This window comes from Rousettus aegyptiacus, unplaced genomic scaffold (assembly GCF_014176215.1).
Source record: "Rousettus aegyptiacus isolate mRouAeg1 unplaced genomic scaffold, mRouAeg1.p scaffold_m13_p_10, whole genome shotgun sequence".
NCBI lineage: Eukaryota > Metazoa > Chordata > Mammalia > Chiroptera > Pteropodidae > Rousettus > Rousettus aegyptiacus.
Window position 1 is genome coordinate 39,912,024 of NW_023416285.1, and position 14,532 is coordinate 39,926,555.

The window sequence follows — 14,532 nt, forward strand, 5'->3', positions numbered from 1 at the left end:
ATATTTAAAGTCATAATCAGTTCTTTGCTATTTCTTAAAATTACCTGTTTTAAAGATTCTAACTTTAGAAGACTAATTAAAAGTTAATACAGTAAACATTTTTATAATAATTCTATACTTCAACCTTTAATTAATGAAAATATCAATGAACTACTCTTACCACACCTAGAGAAATGATTTGGTTATAAAACAATTCAAAACCTTCAAAAGGCATTGATCCAGAATTTTCTCATAAGACAAGTATTCTTAACAACTACAGAATATTTGAAAGTTCAGTACCTAATTCTTATATAATGAAAGCATTTGACATTAAATAGCCCTTATTTTGACCTTACATTCCATAAATAGCCATTATTTTGACCTTACATTCCATTTTCTCCTTCACCTATCTCAGTGAAGTGAGAGAATTGCTGATCTGTTTATCTTAATCTTCCCTCCCTAAACCGTAGGCAAAGGGTGGAAGTTATAATTTATAAAATGTTTTGCACCCACGGAAATAAGTACATTAGTTACTGTGCTCCTAGATCTTTACTACCCTTGTTTGTTTCGTTCTGAAAAAATGAGAGTAGGTTGCCAATTGTAACACATTCTTCACATGTTCCTGTTTCCAGAAGGTGTAGGGCAACTTGACTGCCTTAGCAAAGGACCCTGTGTACTTGCATGCTGCGTTAGAGAAAGTAGACCATAAATATTCAAGTCTCAAGTGTGCAGACAACATGAAAAATTGGAATTATTATAAAGCTTTAGAGAGAAATAGTGAAAAATATTGAAAGTCACCCTTTGTCAGTTGCATCTATAAAAACCCAGTTCCTTGGAGAGTTCTTAAACATGTGGACCAAACATTTTTTTAAAGGCAGAAATGAGGGAGGGAGTTGCAGAAGTTACTACTTACTTGTTTTAACCTTTGAGATTAGCTAAATTTTCTCACATTTTACAACTGTTTTTTGCAAAACCTTCTATTGTATACCATAACTATCTTTTTTTTATAATTCTCAAAACCTATATTAATTATATCCTGTTTTTTTCTGTTTAAGAAAAAAAAAATCACTCTTCTAACATCTTCTAGCTGAAATAGCTTTATGCAATGCTATTATAGTTTATTTTCTCTTCTCTTTCTGAATGTTTCTTAGCCTTAATTTGAAGATTTTTTATGTCTTTTGAAATAGTAATTTGCATATAATTATAAATGTATTTCATTGATGCTATTTTAAAATGATTTGAAGGTAAAAGGTTGTGCTTTTCCTAAGAATTCACGTTTCACAACTTGAGGAAAACCTTATACTATTGCTCTAGATAGTACACTGAAGATTTTGATAACCTATTGAAGATTACCAATGAGGACAAACAAAGGTTCTTTGTCAAAGATAGATCCATTTTTTGTCAGGAAAATCACATTGAGGTAATAAGAGCAATTCTGCTTTGGTTTAATGAGAGCCATTTTAAAGAGGCCTCTTCTAACTCAAACCTTACAGGTATAAAACTGAATATAATTGTTGTCATAATGTTTTTATTTCTCATATTTATTCTAAAATTATCTACCTGTGCAAATTATCTAAGCATGCAAATCAATGTTCGGTAATGGCAGACACAAACACTGCCTTTCCAGTTCCCGGGACATTGTCTTAACTGTGGACAAATAGTTGTAAAATAGTTAACTTGGGGATTTCATGATTTTAGAAATAATAACATCAACAACAACTAATATTCATTAAATGTACCAGGTACTATTCTAGTACTTTACAGGTATTCTCATATTTAATCTTCATGACCACACTATGATAAGTATTATTGCTATCTCCATTTTTCAGATAAGGAAATTGTGGTCAAGTAGAGTCATACAGTTGGTAAATGATGAAGCTAGAATTCAACCCAAACATTTTGACTCCAGAGCCACCATTGTAACTATTATTATTATAATTATAAAATTATAATATAATTATAATATTCTGTCTCCCTTTGTTTCTACTCTTCGATGGAGCCTAGCATTTTAAACTTTAAGAATTCTAGATAAGTTAAAGAAACCAACATAAATGGAAAATAATTCATCACCTACCAAGACAAAGATTTATTTTCTACTCTAATTAGATGTTTATTTTTTAGAGGTTTTTATGTATGTCAGTTTCTTTGGATTATTGTGAACCTCAGTCAGACTTACTTTGTAAAGGGTTTTTCATAATGGGAGGTTATAAATATGTAAATGAATACATTTTGCCTCAGTAGGTGTTCTTTATTTTGATGTCCCAGGCCAGGTGGATTGTGCTTAATGTCCTTTTAGTGGATATTTGAATCTTTGAATTCAATGAGATTCAGGTCCAGATCTTTAAGGCAGCTATGTTTTTGAATCTACTGAGTGTAAATATGCACTTGTTTACTTATTTGTAATCTTCCTTCATGGGAATCCGTTACTTATTCTGTGTTCGGTCATCTAAATTGCATGTAGAAAGCATTGGCTGTATTTACAGAGGCACTCAGAAAACCTTACAAACATGCCTCCTGATTAGCATTAAGCCCTCTTGGTCAGTTTGAAATACATGCCATTCAACTAAATTTTCTGTTTATATTTTTTTTCTGTCTTACCAAATATGAAGATTAACATTAAATTTTATAAAAAGAAAAGTTCTTAAATCTATTTCTTTTTATGGATATTTTAGATACTGAAAAGCTGTCAAATAGGCAGTGAGTGTTACATCAATTTCTGATTATATTCAAGGTCAGATTTCTCAATTCTAGTTCTAATGCTACCCTTATCTTCTGGCAATCTGGGTTTTGCTATGTTAAGCTTTAAAGTGTAGTTAATACTTAACATTATAGGTAACAATGACCACTTGTATCCTGCTGTCAGATATCTTTGTTAAAGGAATGATAAAGTTTAACACACAGTTATGCAAGCAGTGTATAATGAACTGTCATGATTTTATGAGTTTTAATAAACAGAAATACGAGGACCAGAATTAGTTTTATCTGCTTATTATCTAATTTTTCTCTTTTAAAGAAGGGGGTTCTGCTGTTACATAGTTTTTACCATTCCTACTGGGCTCCCAATGATTTGTTTTGTTACAGAATATGGAAAGTCTCAATTCTACACCATCTCATGAGAGGGCTAGACTTGATGATGATGATAAACTGATGTCCAATGAAAGGTAATTTTAGAATTTTCTCCCCACATTATTTATAAGAGCATTAATAGATTTTTTTTTTACTTATTGCAATGTGTATTAAAAGGAATAGAATTAAAGGACTATATGTTTATCAACAGTATGCTTAGAATAAAATAGAATATTATGCTTGGAATATTTATTATGGCGCTATAAAAGACAAATAACCATATTTATGTTTATTTCCACTTTTATTTTGATTAATTCAGGGATTTTCTTTTTAGTTTTGGATTTTATAAGAATTTGATTTACCCTGCCTACTTTTAAAATAAATCATAATTTCAGTGGATAAAAAGCATTATTATAAAACACAATGACATTTTATGATGTTTTGTGTTGTCGCTTTCATTTATAGCAAAGAAAATGAGAAAGACAGTGGACACAACCAGCATTTTGAGGTGAGCAGCTAACAAGTAAGGTTGCGACTATGACAAGATCATTCATATATTCCTGAGAGTACATGCAAAGTATTATTAGCCTTTCCATGAGGGATGATGAGATTAAGTGACGGGACTGTGATTGGTTAGAAAGGTAAATACCGAGACATAGAGATTACTTGAGAAATCATAAGAACTCCATTCATTTGCTTTTTAAATTCTTTTATTTTGCTTGAGAAGATAAAGTTCAATAGTGTGGCGCTTTCTCTTTAGGTTTTCGCAAAATAAAACAAAACAAAAAGCCAAAGCTGCTGGTTCAATTTTCCACAATTTTATGCATTTTTTAAGTGACTGAAGTAAATAGCCACTGAGTTTTAGTGGATCTCTCACAAGAATTATCTCATTAACTTTCAAATTAACATAAAATCAGTTTGAGTTATTAAATTCATTTTCTGAGTTTTGTGTCTCATTTTAAGTGAACAACATAGTAAAAATATCTAACTCCCTCATGTTTTCTTTATCTGAAAGTTCAGTTACTTTCCTGGTTTCGCTGTTCTCTGAGGGCATCTCGGTTTCCTTGCTCCCAACTCTGGCTTCCAGTCAGTGTGCTCACCCTCATCTTTCATTCATGTATGTGTACGTAATCTCCTGCTGCCACATGCTTCTGACTCCACCTTCATTCTTGTCAGTTTTCTTTTTGGCAAGAATTAAAGCTTTTCTCAACCTATTCTTGGATTCTGACTCTTGATATGTTAATTATACCTAGAACTCTTTCCCTAGCTCAGTGATTCCTAATCTTTGTTGGGCACTGAGCTGATGGATTTATTCAAGCACATATTGAGCCCCACTATGTACGGGTACTGTGCTAGTAGCTGGGATTTAATAACAGCTGCAGCCCTTGCCTCCATAGAGTTTTACAATCTAGCAGATTAAGAATCTGAAAGCTGTGGACCCCCTTCTTAGAAAAATATACATTCATGTAAACTGGCATAAAATTGCTAGAAATAAATGGCAACCCATACCAAGGCTATAGACTCCTCATATTTTCTCTGTTCAATTCTTGTCATTTACACAGCCAGATAGTAGGAAGGGAATGCTACCTCTTTCTGACTTCACAGATTCTGAGCCACTTCTTTCATCTCTTATTTCCAACTCATTTAAGCTTCTTTCCTCGTCACCCAGGCAACAAGCTGACATCCTTTTCTTGTCCCTAGGCACCTTTTTTCAGACCACAGTTTCCTCAGGATAGTGTTGTTTTATTTTTCTTCTGGTTTCATCCTTTCTCTACTCTCTTCCTCTGTTCACAGCAAGCACCTACTCATCATGCCACTGAACGTTATTTTAAAGAAAATTGCTTTGCCAGCCTCCTGGAGAGGTCTTCTCAGTTCTTCTCTTTTATGCTTATTATCCTTTATGAGATAAAAGGGTATGGAGCAACCTTTGTAGATGAACTTTATAACATTAACTCATAAATTCCACTGGCAGCCAAACTAAATACGTGCTGAACTCAATTTGCCTTGGTATTTTTGTGGACAGCTCCCATGGCAGTAGCTGAATCATGGGGAAAGAATCTCAAATCCTTCTTTCATGTGCCAGGACATATTCTTACATGTGTCACCCATGTGCAGTTACCAGTCAGCACCTAGCCCACTGTTGGCACTCCTTAAACATTATTAATAATCATTGTCCTCATAGTAATTTCAGCTAGGAGATAAAATTAGATGGTGAGTTAAAATCTAGACTAACCTCTGTGTCCCCTTTCTTTCACAACCACAGCAAAGGAGGGAAAAATACTTCACTCTACAAGACGTGAGATTGTTTTCTACTCAGGAATGCATGCTCTTCTTTCATTGAATAAATATATTATCATTAATGAAGGGCTGTGAAAAGATCCATCTTCCATTTTGAAAACTCCTTCATTTCTAGTGTGTTGTGATTTTTTTTACCTTTTAGTTTAGCATTTTCTAGAACCAGTTATACAACGAAGGTAGTTAATTGGTTTTCTGGTAATACCACAATAATTTCTGAATTTCAGAGATGAAAAATAAATCTAGACTTTGGTTACCTCTCCTTGAATTCAGTTTAGCCAGTATTTTATTACAAGTCTCCTGTAGCATCAGAATGAGATGACAAAATTTACATGCCCACTACAATGGATATGATAGTATTTCCAATTACATTTTCCATTAAGGCAGTTTTTGTCCTCATTAATATTATTATCTCTTACATTTTCCTTGTAAATGCTCGGGTTCATGCAAGAGACAGCAAATGACAGCTATTGAGGAAAGATAGTTTGTCTTTCTTGTTTTGACTAGTATTTCCATTAGAATGAGAAATGGTAACCTTCAGCTTCAGAAATACTCCTTATGGGGTAGATTAGTAGAGAGGCTTGTCTTAGAGTCTGCTCAAAAGCAAATAAATGCAGGCACAACTGTGACTTCATATTTTAAGTAATCATTTTGCAGCCTTAAGTGTGTTTTTGTTTGAATGAACATGTTGAAAAGTAAAAATAGGCTTACCCCTTAGTTGTACCCTTTTTTAAAATTTCTTTTAATTATGCCACTAATTTTATGCAAAAAGAGTTTCTTAACTGGTTTATATTAAAATATATTTAGTGACATATTGATAATGAAAAAAATTTTAGATTTACTTTACAATGCCAAAACTTAAAGTATGATTTCTTTGGTTGGCTTTTGGAAAGGCTGACCTTTTAATAAAATAACCTGTTTGGGGCTGTATGAACTTATTTAACATAAGAAAGAACCTAGCTCACTGTGGAATCTGGAGTCTGCTTTTTTTGTTTATTTTTAAACTAAATTAACAACGGAAAGTATTCCAGAAGAGAGGTCATCCCTAAAACTAGCAATTTCTAGATTCTGAAAGATATCACTGAAAATACAGATTTTCAGAGTTCTGTTTACAATAGAGTTTATACCTTATGCTTCAATTTGATTCCTTCTAATAAAGTATTTTCCATTATAGAAATACTTTATGCTTTCATGTAAAATCCAGAAAATTCAAATTATAAGCTTATACTTAATTTGTCAAAAAAGCAAAACATGTCAGAATAATACATGAAAGGATATTATATAATCTGGAAGATGTCATTTTATGTCAATATTCTAAGGTTAATGAAGTGTTAAATTCTTTCAAGATATTTTTACATTCTTTACGCTTTCTAAGCCTACTACTTAGGAGAGCTTAGAAGCATACCTTTGATAACAAATAAGACGTTCATAATAAACAAAAGACTATTTCCCTTTTTCTTATCCTGGTTAAAAAAAAAAAAAAACAGAGAGAAAGGAGGGAAGACAAGGCTTTCCAGTCAAAACTGAGAATTAATATTGATCACAAGATCTTAAGTACAGAACTTTATTTGCCCTGATAAAGTTTGAGATTGAGTCTAATGTAGCCCCATCAAGTATTTATGAAATGAACAACTCTTGTTATTTCAACTTCAGTGTACTTCATGGAAGCTTTAGGATTTTGTTTTTGGTTATAATATTAGAACCAGAAAAATTTCAAAGCTCTGTTTATTCCAATTCACTTCCAATTCCATCCAGTCACAAAAGGGTACTGAAGCTTTGTAGTTGATATGGATTTTGGAAATTCGTCATGTCGATTTTCCTCTATTGTGAGGCCAAACAGTAAATATTTATGGTTCCATGTGGTCCTTTTATTAACACTGCGTGGTTCCTTCCTGTGCGAATGGCATTATACAGTGCACTGTATGATCTTTGTTCTTGGCTCTGGTAAGTGGTTAGTTAGGCTATTTATCCATGTCCTATGTAGGGAGAAGAGATGGAACAACAACAACAAAATCACCAATCATTCGAAGCCAGGAAAGGAATAGGATCAATAAACTCTGGGGATGGAAAAAGCCAGGCCCAGCCTGACAGGAACAAGTCTTAACTAAGATCATGTGGGTAGACTCGTAGGTAATGGTTCTTTGACTTGAACGAGGAATGTCAGCTGAGGCCCCAGGCAAGGTGAGCTCTCTCAGTATTTGCTCCATAACATCCTGGATATTCTTTGAGAACACACATGACACTTGGCACTTACACATCCAATGTCTCCCTTCTGTGCTAAATTCTATTTTTTTTTTAATTGAGGTGTAATCGACATATAACATATTTAATTTCAGGTGTGCAACATGATTCAATATTTGTATATTGTGAAATGATCACAGTAAGTCTGGTTAATATCCATCACCACATAGCTACACCTTTTTCCCTGGTGGTCATTATCCTGTTAGTTTCTGTCATTCCAGTGCCTAGAACAGAGTATGTGTTCAGTAAACACTTGCCAAATGAACAAATGGAAAAGGAGATGGGATATACATGCAAATAACATTTCTTTTACAGTTAATAGGGCTATTTTCATACATGTTTTTCATTTAACTTTCACAACTTTATGGAGTCTTGTTCTTGTATCAGAAAAAGAAGCCAAAGTACAAAGAGATTTACCTGCTGACGATCTTGCAGCTAGTAAGCTGGTATTTAAACTCAGGTCTCTGACCTTAAAACCCATTCCCTATCTGCCATACCATATTGTCTCTCCTGAGAGCCACTCAGTTTTTTTCAGTACATAAATATTTTGTGTGTTTTTTTATGGTGCAACATTTTTGACAAAGGTTTGGTGTGTGATATCTCAGTTGAAAATTATGAAATTAATTTACGTATTTACTGCTTTAACTGAAGACATGAGACATATAAACAACAAAAGTTGAAACCAAAAATATTTTGCTATTGGATAATGTCTTTGTAGGAGAAACAGACAAGCAAGTAGACAAGTACAATACTCTATGGTAAGCACTCAAGAAAGTGTGGAACCCACACTAGGCTAACTCGTATTTGAAGGAAGAGCAATTTTTTGCTAGTATATTGCTATGAAACCTGAACAACTTCCCCATGAGCAGCCACTGAGCAGCATCACTAGGTCCCATGTGCACATAAACCTTGGACCCACACCAGCAGCCTACTCTGTGATGCAGGCAAGGCAGCCATGCCAAATTCAGAGACCTGCAGAGCCTGAAATTGAGAATCAGTCTTCTAGGAGCAGCAGGCAAGTGAAAGAGCAACCTCAGGGAATGATCAGAGCATAGCAGGACAGGGCCAACCACGCGGATGTGATGGTGAGTGAGTGCTGTGCTACGTGTGTCCATGGCTCTGTGAGTTGTTGTAGGTTTACGTAAGCAACTTCTCCATTGCTGTGCCAGCAAGTCAGCCAGGAAGTCCAGAAGTTCCTGTAAGTTAACATGGTCTTTCTAGCATAGCGTGAATAATAACCCGTTATATGTGGTACAGTGCACATACTGAACACCCGTAGACGGTGGCCTCGACTCCAGACACGGTGACCTCTTTGCTAGTCCTCAAACATATACAAAATGATCATGCCTCAGGGCCTTTACACTTGCTTTCCCTCTTCCTGGAACATTTCTCCACAGAAGGCTCACTCTCTTATTTCCTTCATGTCTCTGCTCATGTGCCACCTTAGAGAAAGGACTTCCCTGACCATCCAATATTAAGCAGCAGATCTTGGCCCCTACCTCCATCACCCCCTTAACCTTGCTTTATTTTTCTCCATAGTCCATATCACTACCCAACATTTTTTCTTTATTAACTGTCTCCTATAAGATGCATTAGGACAGGGACCTTATTTTGTCCACTGAAGTTTTGTGCCTATCTAGCAAATAGTAGGTACTCAAAAATTATCTCTTGAATGAATGAGTAAATTTTATCTTTGTATCTCTAGCACCTGCCATGTAATGGAAGGCCCTATTATACATATATAATAATGTGATACATATTATATTATTTTTTAATAAACTAGTAAAATTTTGACCTGGTTCTTTTTGTTAGAGTAAGAGAATCTTACAGAAGTTATCTATTCTAGCATCCTATCCAGGGTGGCAGTCTCTCCTTCCCGCCTGCCTAACTCCCAGACTTCATTTGTTCCCTGTGAAGGGCAGCTCACTAATTCGTTCACAAGGTAGTCAGTTGTATTACATAAAAATCAACTGTCCTCAGAACTCCATCGAAAGTACTTCAACCTGTTCCACTGAATGCAGCTCTGTCAGTGCAAGAAACTTGCCTGTCTCACACGGAGCCCAGCACAAAGTGGGTGCCCCAAAACATGTTGTTGAAAGAATGAATAAAATTCATACATTTTAGAGAAAGAATATGAAAATTTTCTAATTTTAATTTTCTTACTTTGAAATGGATGCTAATTCAGATGTAGCAATCATAAAAAGTATGCATTTTTACATTAGTTGGATGTGTGTGGGATTTCGGGATTTTACATGTGTGGCGTGAAGCACCGCAGGGGGCAGAGAGTCAGCGGCTGGCGTTGGCAGAGAACCCGGGCTGCCTGCACCGCCCAGCCTTGGGCCACTGGGTCTCCCCACCAGCATCCTCATCTGCAGGCCATCAGCCTGGAAACACGCATTTCACTAGTATTACTCTGTGTTTAAAATCCTTCAGTGTCTTTCCTTTATTCTCTACAGGATAAAATCCAAACTTAGCCCAGCGTACGAGGCCTTTCACAGTCCTCATCTGCTTACCCAACACCCTCGTCTGCTATCCTCCCTTCCTATCCTGAGGGCTGGCCACCAGAAATTTCTCTTTCTATGACCAAACATACCCTGATGTCATGACTGCTTTTGCACTTGCCCCTCCTCCCAACCCCTCTGACCCACGCTGTCCGTGCCCAAATCAAAATCGCAGCTGCTGACTCATGATGGGAACACAAGTAGTTCTTTAATTTCTTCATAATGCATTTAAAATTCTGCTGTACCCTTGTAGCACATTTCACCTCAAATCGCAGTTGTATATGCCTCATCTCCAACTCCCCTCTCTAGCCTTTTGAGATATGGCAATGTTTTGCTCATCTTTATATGGTGCACAACAAAAATAAAAAATGATAGTCTTGTATGCTTCAGACACCATGCTAGAGGCCTTTCATAACTTCTCTCAGATCTTCAAAGGGACCTTGCAAGATTGGTATTATTAATGCCATTTTATAAATGAGGAAGTGGAGGCTCAGAGAATTGCAGTGGCCCAGTCAGAGCATCAAGCCAGTAAATGTCAGTCACGCTTCAAATCTAGATCTGCCTGTGAGCAAAATCCATGTCTTTTCCACTGTGGATTAGAGCCAGTGGTTTGATATATGTTCCTTGTGAAGAAAACGCCAGACTTAACAACCTAAAATCATATTTTTTATATTCTCACCTTTTTTTTATCTCTAAGGTAACAAATATTAGAAATCTTTATTGAGAAAACATTTATTTGCTGTATGCAGATTCTGACACACACATGTTTGGTAACAGACTGACCCTGTAACTTTGAAAAAGCTGAGCACTAGATTTGGTCATTCAACCCTGGTTCATTTACGATTCAGCTCAAGGAACAAATAATTTTTATGGTATAAATGCATAATCTGTTTCTCCCCCCACCCCAATAGACAAATGGCATTTTTAAAGTGTCTTAAGGCCCCAGATTTACTTGGCATTTCTATCTGACTTTAGTGGCTCATGATAAACTGATTAATGATATTTCATTGTATCCTAAATGGGAAGAAAATGCCAGTCCTCATGCATCATTTCATGGAACTGTTATAGTAAAAGCCCTGTCTATTCCCTTGGTGATGTCAAAGTGGGTTGAATAGCTATTAACAGTAGCTAAAAATCTTAGTAGTGCTTTATTTTAAGCATAAGAACATTTCTCATTACGGAATCATCTATGATTTCCAGATGTGTTTGGTTTTTTCATTTAATGATGGTATTTTTGCTAAAATAAATTTCCAGTTATTCTCAAAGAAAACCTTTGGTACAGGTAAGTGCTACTTGAGAAATTTGCGAGTAAACTTTTGTTTATAATTTTATGAAAGAGAGGAGAGTGACAAGAGTTGGGTTGATAAGATATGAAAAGATCAAAGTAAAAAAGAATTAATTTCAGTGCAGTTGTTTAGAACATAAAGTCATTTAGCTAAACTGCAGTCTCTGGGGGAAGGTTTTCCCATCCCCCAGATATCCCGGCCTTATGTAGGTGCCACAAATAAGCAAAACCAAGTGTAGCCAAGTATTTAATACTCAGAGTAGATGAGTAGTAAGAAAACAAGTGACAGTTGCACATTTGTAAGATATAAATTATGCATTACTGACTTGCCAGCTCTTAGCTTTTTACTTAAAAAGAGAAGAAAAAAGTCATGCTCCCTGTGTAATTCTGGCTCATTTCCAGAGTCCATGTTCCTTACTGCTAACTAAGATAAGACGCCAAACCTCTGAGCTGTTTGAATTTGCGCAACAATGCTCTAATACCCACAGCTCCTCCATAAATAGTCTGTTCTCCCCATACTTGGGGAGAAAACAACCACAGGAAATCTGGGAATGTGCAGCTAGCTCCGCGCTTAATTGATCTAAGCCAGCAGGAGAGCACGCGTGTACACAGCCTCTGCTCCCAGCCTTGCAGGACTGTTTACCCAAGGGGCAGAGAAGTCTGTGTGCAAAAGACACCATGTTGCTTCTACAGCCTTAGCAACAGCAGTAGCTGGAGTGTCGTCGTTGTTTACAGTCTGGAGAGCCAGCCCTCCTTTAAGGAAACACAAACTCTTTTCCCTCATTTCTGGCTCCAGGCAGAAATCAAGACTGTCAGCTGCCTGCAGTTGTCAGGAAGAGCAGCCTTCAGAAATCATCTTGTTCTTTCTTACAGAAGAAAAGTTAAAGGCGTGCAGATGGACGGTTGCTTTGTGCATGCGAGTGGCCAGCTAGTATCCAGGGGGCATCAGGCTATGATTTTGATTTCTGTGCCGAGTGCATCAGCAGCTGTGGTTTGGGAGGTTTCATCCGGAAAGAGTGGAATTGCTGCAGACATTTTGGGGTTTTGATAAGCAGTAGATATTTGGGGACATTGTGCTGTTATTACAGAACACCACAATGAAGATCCAAGAGCATCCCAGCATACCTGACACCAAATTGCAGAGGACTCCAGATGCTGACGTCCAGCAGGAGAGCTTTGTCTCAGAAGTGCCCCAGCTGGACCTGACCGCATTGTGTGATGAGAAGAGCTGGGCAGGTAGGGTCGGTTGTCTGATATTTGGATGATTTAATAATGGAAAAGCATTTATAAATTAGCATAGATGAGAGACATGTAAGCACGCAGATGTATGGGTGAGAGTGAGAGCTATGCGTGCAGAAGTAACCGCATTTCTAAATGACTGAAATCCTTTCCCTGGCATATGAATGTGTCGTGTTAAGTGCTGCTGAGAGTAATTGCAGTCTGAGAAAGAAAATGTGTTCGCCCTTTATCATAGTGCCACCTTGCAGTTCTTTTCTTTTTCTTTTTAACTCACCAGAAGTGCTGATACGTGTGCGTTTTCTCTCTAGTAGTACCAAGGGGAGCCAGGAGGAACCGGTATGCACTTAGGGTTCCGTCTCAGGATACCCAGCGCCCCTCCCCCACGTGCCAGCCATCACCCTCCTTCATTAAATCTCCTTCCCATTTTTCAGGGATAGTTTGGATGCCTTGTTCCTATGTTTGTTTTTATGGACTTTTTAAAACCCAGGTTAGCAAATATAGGGATTTGCTTATCAAAGAGAACATTAAATACTTTTTTTGAAAGCCTATGATACACTTGTTTTGATTGTTTTTTCTAGAGACTTCTGGTGAAAACCTTAGAAATGTACTGGTGAGGAAGAAGAGGGTATCCTCATCTTGTCAGAGTTGTATTTCAGGAAAGATATTGTAGCAGCTTCTTCAAGCTGTTTTTCTTTCACTCTCCATGAGTCTGCATCCAAACACTCATCAGCGTATATCCAAAATAAATGCCCATCTGCTGGTATACAGCATGTGTGTTTCAAGGCTACAAAGAGGGAGCAGTGGTGCCCGAGTTCATAGCAGCAGCATGACTTGATGATGCCTTAGCAGAGAAGCACAACTATGAAAAAGCATTCTTTTTTTAAAGTGCTTGGATTTCCTTGTCTTCTTTCCCCCTACCTTTTTAAGTCAAAAAAAAAAAAAAAAAAAGTCATTATGGTAATGAAATAGTTGAAGGACCAAAAGATGATGAAAAAAGACCTCAAAGAGGAAAACAGCAACTGTATTTATGCTCCTGGCTCCCAGGGCTGAGTGAAGCAAAAATCATTTTTTATTCTAGTCCTCCCTCTTTTCAATCTAAGAATCATATTCTAGTTCTTTTCATATAATTTGGCAGTTGGTCTGAGATTTTGTCAGGTCTTCCCAGCTCATGATACATTCACTGGAAAAAAGAAAATGTAAAGTGTTTTGTTTTGTTTTTAAGTGGTACATTCCTGGCAATTTTTCATTATTCTTCTTCTGTATAGTTTGAAATAATCTAGTATGTTTTTAATTCATACATTAAAAACAGCCCCCCCCCAAAATAGTATCATAGTAGCGATTGTCACCTAAATAAAAGAAAAAAACAGTCATCAAAAACAAATGCTATATTTGGGTTTCAAAAATGTGGTCTCTTCACAACATTAACATAAAGCCCTGTGTGAAAACTAGACTTTTTGGTCAGAATTCTAATTAGCTGCGTTATCTTGATGATTTATTCAGTAAAGGGACAGGTAAGTTCTTCCTCCTACTTCTAAAATGGACTCAGTTTGATTATTTTTATCTTGGTTAATTATAAATCTATAATCTCTCATAGCATGCTTACAGAGGCAAATATAAAGTTGAAAATTTTCTCCAGGGTGGTTGAAAGTTAACTTATAGTTTCCTTAAAACTGTTTCATTAATTAATATAAAGAACTTTCTTTCAGATAAATAATAATCATATGAAGGAACCAACATCTTATTTTGTACTAGGAAACTAGATGTAATTTAAAAAGCTTATTGGGAAAAAATACATTTCAATAGACTTGGGAATGTAAATTGTGTTATCCATGTAATTTATGAAATGACTTGGTTCAAATTTTTTTTACCAATTACTGTATTATCACTGAACTTGCGTACCTTTAAAATCTACATAGATTCATTTCA

General features: G+C 36.1%; 1 protein-coding gene across 11 annotated transcripts in view; it reads left to right on the forward strand.

The window, feature by feature from the left end:
- FAM13A (family with sequence similarity 13 member A) overlaps positions 1-14,532 on the forward strand; it is a 250,060-nt gene that overhangs the window by 208,062 nt on the left and 27,466 nt on the right. For all 11 annotated transcript variants that reach the window (XM_036227706.1, XM_036227705.1, XM_016161037.2 and 8 more), the window contains 3 exons: positions 3,061-3,140; positions 3,511-3,553; positions 12,456-12,603. In XM_036227706.1, the coding sequence (XP_036083599.1) occupies positions 3,061-3,140; positions 3,511-3,553; positions 12,456-12,603 (271 nt within the window). The remainder of the gene's footprint in view (positions 1-3,060; positions 3,141-3,510; positions 3,554-12,455; positions 12,604-14,532) is intronic.